The 5,504-nt window shown below is 29.9% G+C and overlaps 1 protein-coding gene across 1 annotated transcript in view; it reads left to right on the top strand.

The window, feature by feature from the left end:
- Positions 1–5,504, top strand: part of LOC111631077 (zinc transporter ZIP10-like) — a 21,641-nt gene continuing 16,137 nt past the window's right edge. The window contains exons 1-6 of the mRNA XM_023375269.1: positions 1–45; positions 124–313; positions 395–564; positions 1,006–1,176; positions 4,625–4,778; positions 4,861–5,268. Coding sequence (XP_023231037.1) covers positions 130–313; positions 395–564; positions 1,006–1,176; positions 4,625–4,778; positions 4,861–5,268 — 1,087 coding nt within the window. The 5' untranslated portion in view covers positions 1–45; positions 124–129. The remainder of the gene's footprint in view (positions 46–123; positions 314–394; positions 565–1,005; positions 1,177–4,624; positions 4,779–4,860; positions 5,269–5,504) is intronic.

The raw sequence follows: 5,504 nt of genomic DNA, 5'->3' as shown, positions 1-5,504 counted from the left end.
TCTGGAAACNATATTTCATCCAGTCAGATTCATGATCATGACATTGTAAGTAAATAATTAAAAATTTTTAGATTAAAATTTTCCAGCATATAAATATAATTTGCTTTATTCCAATTTTCACAGCAATGTATGACTGCTACTGAAATAATTCATTCTTATAATATTAGTCCTGATGCAAGTATTATTTCTTCTTTGGAATTTCTTGACATCTGTCCAGCAATCATTTATCAATTAGATCATAGATGTGCTGATGCTGCTGGTATTTCATTGCATCTCTCACATAAAACTGAAGGAAAAACTATGAATAAACATGGTACAGTTATTTATTTTTCATAACTTTTTATGAATTTTGTAATAGTTTTTGTAATTATTTTTTTAATTTTTGTTGGGATAGTATGGATTTATGCATCTGTTGCTGTATTGGCTATTAGTTTATGTGGATTATTATGTGTAGCAATCATACCTATAATGCAACGTGTATGTTATCATACATTACTGCAATTTCTTGTCGGGATGGCCATTGGAAGCCTTTCTGGTGATGCTTTACTACATCTTTTGCCACATGTAAGTTTTCTTTGTAGAAAATTACAAAATTTAATATTATGAATAAAATTTCCTTATCTAAGTTTTTTATTTAATAGTGTACTATGTGTTTTAATTATGAAATTATTCAATCACTATCATGTTCATTTATTTAAAATGTATTGTCAATGATTTTCAGTAAATCATTTAATCTTTATATATTGATAGTTATTTTAGATATGATCTACCATTCCCTTGACTTTTAACTACTAAAATTTAATAGCATCAATCCCCTAATATACAAACTTCCCTGCAAAATTTTGGAAATTTTCGACAAAAGTTATGGAATTGTTGATAGTTATTGATAGTTAATTAATTATAATAATGTAGTTTAATAACATGTACTGTATATATTTATCATTATTCTGTTTGATTTCATTATGAATAATAGTAGTAGTAATGATATTATTATTAATATTACAGGCTATGGTTGCCAATGATAATCATCATGACAAAGAAACTGTATCATCTCATGGTGAAGTAGCACATGTTTGGAGAGGTCTCACAGCTCTTGCTGGAGTATATATATTTTTCATAGCAGAAAGATTATTAAATCTTTTAACTAATTATCGTAGAAGAAGAAAAAGTGCAATGGTAAAGTTTTAATGGTTTTCTATGTCTGACAATAAAATTCATGTTAATACTAAAAAATCATTGTAGTTGATTNAACGTATATACAGGCTTAACTATAAATCTTTTGACTAAAAACTACTAGAGAAATTACCAGTAAATGCAAACACCACTGTTGCAAGAACATCATAGTGTTCACATTGCAAACGGCCTGGGCTACTCACGGAGGAAGCGATTCTGCTCCGCGATAATGCGCATCCACACGTCTCCAGGGTCACACAAAGTGTAATAGCCAAGTTCAAGTGGGAGAAGCCTAAACATCTGCCCTACAGCCCAGACATATCGCCCTGCAACTTCCATCTGTTTGGTCCGCTCGAATAACATTTCAAATGGAAATGCTTCAACTCGGACGACAAACTAAAGGCAACAGTGGAGGATTGGCTCTCGTCACGGCCACAGGAATTCTGGAAACAGGGAATCCTTCGGCTCGTTAAACAGTGGAATAGTTGCGCTCAGGCCTCTGCTGATTACTTTGAATAAAGACTTCAATAATACACACAGTGTCGTTTCGTATGTTTTCATTTGAACAACCCTCATATTTATAAGCAGTCCTTTAAAAAAGAAAGGAAATATCTGAGTTAAAAACGAGAAAAATTCATATATTAATATATATGCATAGCATTAATATTTTATTCACCGTTTACACTTCTCTAAAATGTACATGCTTGTTTAATGAACCATTTATATTACAAAAAATAAGGCAAAATCACAGGTTGTGTCTGCCCAAAAGTAATTGAAATAATGCATAAAGACAAGTAAATATGTCCTAAAAATCAACTTTGGATAGTCTTTGCCTCTTATAAACATCATTACTTCATGGTAGATATAAATCTGGAACAGGTCAGTTAGTAAACCCAATATTATATGTATACATTATAAATTTTTTTTCAATTATTCTTTGATGTTACCAGCATCANATGTAGTTTAATAACATGTACTGTATATATTTATCATTATTCTATTTGATTTCAATTTTCCACAATTTTTCTATATAGAGAAAATACTTCTTATAGAAACTTAGGAAAAAAAATATTTGTATAATTAAAATTTATTTTTGAAAACTCAATTGCTCAAAACATTTAAGGCTACTATATCATCATCTAGCACTTTTTTAAAACTCTTTTGGTTCTGTGGGCACTAAGAGGGCATTTTTAGCAAGCCCATTGTGGATTTGGTCAAAACCATGATGAGACAACCAGGTGATGAGGAACAAGGCTGATATAGCCAGACAGACCACCTCCCGAAAAATTCCTGAGGTTTTTCTGGTCCCGGGTCCCCCAAAGTGGTAGGATGTCACCTTAATCACTGACTAACTGGTTGTCAGCTAGCACTTCATACATTTGATGATTTTTCTTTTATATAAAATTAATGCTTGGACAAGGAGCAAGAAATTAAAATATTATTAAATTAACTGTAAACATTTATATAAATATGATGATATCTTATGATAAATTAATTGTATTGAAACCTGAAGTGAGTACTAAAACAGTTGCTTCACACATTAAAAAAAATCCAGCAATGAGTTGCATAATGTTTCCAGCTGTTATGAGATCTTATTTAGAAAATAGCTTTTATAATTTTAATTACAATATAACAGTGACATGCCATGACATTTGATGATAGGGAAGCTGTGTTTCCATAAAAATTTAAACAAATACTGGAAATAACAAAAATAAACAGTTTATTTATTTTAATTCTAAAATAGATAATTTACACGAAACAAAGATATAAGAACTTGTTTTTATTATTTTTTATAAACTGTCTCTATTTGGCAATTCTTTTTTGCGAAGTTGTTAATTACTTATCATAAAAATTGCTTATCCTTGATTCCATCATTAAAAGCTCTTTTTCTATATAAAGCAATGCTGTGACAACAATCTTTCCTCTGACTGAGTGCTCCTTGCCAATGTATCAATTCGCTTCATTGTTGAATAACTGCACTTAACAGATGCACTCGTAGATGGTACCATAAAAATTAATGATGTTAAATCATATAATTCTTTTAGTACATCTTTGGGTTGTCATTAATTATAATATTTTATGTTTAAGAGTGACTTGCCAATATAGTCTGGACACGAATATAAATATTGCAATTCACTACATAATTTAGATAAATCAAAAAATTCTCCATAATATTTACTTAATTTAAAGAATTAAAACTTGCTTCGAAAAACTGTTTCTCATAATATTTAAAATTATTAACATCTAAAAGTGATAAAAAATTCTAAAGATTTTATGTCTGAAAATCTGTCAATATAATCATGGTTAAATATAGCTTTGTAAAGAAACATACATAAAAATAACATTAAATATTCTTTACTTTTTAAATCTTAAAACAATCCACTTAGTCAAATAGCTCCCTACCAGTGGCTAATGGATGAAATCGTTGGAAGCATTATACAATATTTTGATGTGTAGCATCCACCAGCTAAACTGTCAGAGATTGGTGCTCTGTAAAGCGCATGCGTGAATGCCTGTAATCTGGCTGCTTTACACGATTCACATATTTTTGCCATGAAAGCTGTCCCATAGTCACTTCCATTGGGAATATGCATTTACGAATTTATATTCGAATATACAATAGCAATCTTATCATTGTTTTTCACATATATAGAAATTTTTAATAAAATACATAATGTGGTTATAATCAAATATTAATTTTAAGTAATTCAAAGTACATTAAAATATGAAAATAATCGCACAATATGTATTTATATTTTAAAAAAATACAAGGGAAGTGGCATTTCCACAGCTTCCATGTATGGCACGTCACTGCAATCTAACTTAATAAAATTGTATGTGATACCATCTATTATGAGACTTTGTTATAAGAAACTTTTTATATTTTTAATTACTGTAAAATGACAAAAAGCTTAATTTTGAGGTTAGAAATGAGTTTTATTTTTAAAAAAAGTATAAATGTTAAGAATGTAAAATAATCATTTAAAATGCTTTAGCATGGTTCCAAAGTGGAAGATAATCTTGGTCTAGCACCTTTTTCGCTAATTCTGTAGCTGGTCTGTTATTTCTAATGTCCTCTTGATGTTTGAGGATGTGGGACCGTATCATTCTGGTGGTAGCTCCAATTTACAATGATTGTAGGCAAATATTCATATGGGAAAATCATTTAAAATCTGACCCTACTGGAGATACATACGATCTCTTTTTTATCTGACCACTCCTTCAACCTTCAACCACCAAAATTGATTAGCATGAATGCTTCTCATTAACCATCATGCCAAATTTTGTTACTTAATGCTTACCCTATCCTGAGATATTAAACAAAGTAGATTAACTTCACAAAATAATTATATTTCAATATGCTATAAGCAATAATAAAATTAGTAATATTATAATAATTGCTTATTATTCCTATCTTCAGATTGTATATCATTATTTTCATACATTTTAGTTGCAGTTACAGACTTCTAAAATGCCGAAACTTGTACATGCTCTACAAGCTGTAGATACTGAACAAAGTAGAGTTGTAGGAGAAAAACTTTCCCATCATAAACATGGTTCTTATGGTTATAATGTGGATCCCTCAGCAATGGAAGCCTTACAGAGTAAATTTCAAGTAATTATTTATAGATTTATCATTTTTTAGTTTATATAGTTTTAATCTTACAGGACTGAATGATGTAACAGTAGAAGAAAAAGATTCACCTAGTTACTGTGATAAGACTAAAGATGATCATGTTTCTTCTAATCATGCTGCCAAAGGAGATGCACCACCTGATGGTGATTGGGACAACATTGAGCCTCGAAGGATGTCTCAAAAAAAGTCCCCTTCACCAGTGAAGTCTCTGCAGGTCGAAGTTGGATATGTTGCAACAGAAAAACCAACAGAATTGGATATTCCAATTGATGAATGTCATCGAGAAACAGTAGTATATGATCATACAGACAATAGTTATGTGGTAACAGTGACAGAGCATCATATGCATCATCATGGTCATGGACATAGTCACGAAGTGCCAAATTCCATATCTGCAGTTGCATGGATGGTTGTCATGGGTGATGGACTTCACAACTTTTGTGATGGTCTCGCAATTGGTGGGTATTATTTTTAATATTTGGAATTAACATTTCTTGCACAATCTTTTTGAATTCATAATTTTAATTGTAGAATTTATCAGAATTTTTAAAAACTATAAAATGTAAAATAATTATATTTTACAATAGAATATTTCTTAAACTTTTAATGATGTCTCTGTGTATTAGTATATAACATTAGTTAATTACTTTATCATAAAAATTGCTTGTCATTGATTCCATCAAAGTATTTAAAA

The sequence above is a fragment of the Centruroides sculpturatus genome, unplaced genomic scaffold (assembly GCF_000671375.1).
Source record: "Centruroides sculpturatus isolate CEXI.00-Female unplaced genomic scaffold, Cexi_2.0 scaffold654, whole genome shotgun sequence".
In the NCBI taxonomy this organism is placed as follows: Eukaryota; Metazoa; Arthropoda; class Arachnida; order Scorpiones; family Buthidae; genus Centruroides; species Centruroides sculpturatus.
This window is presented reverse-complemented; position numbering and strand designations above follow the sequence as displayed.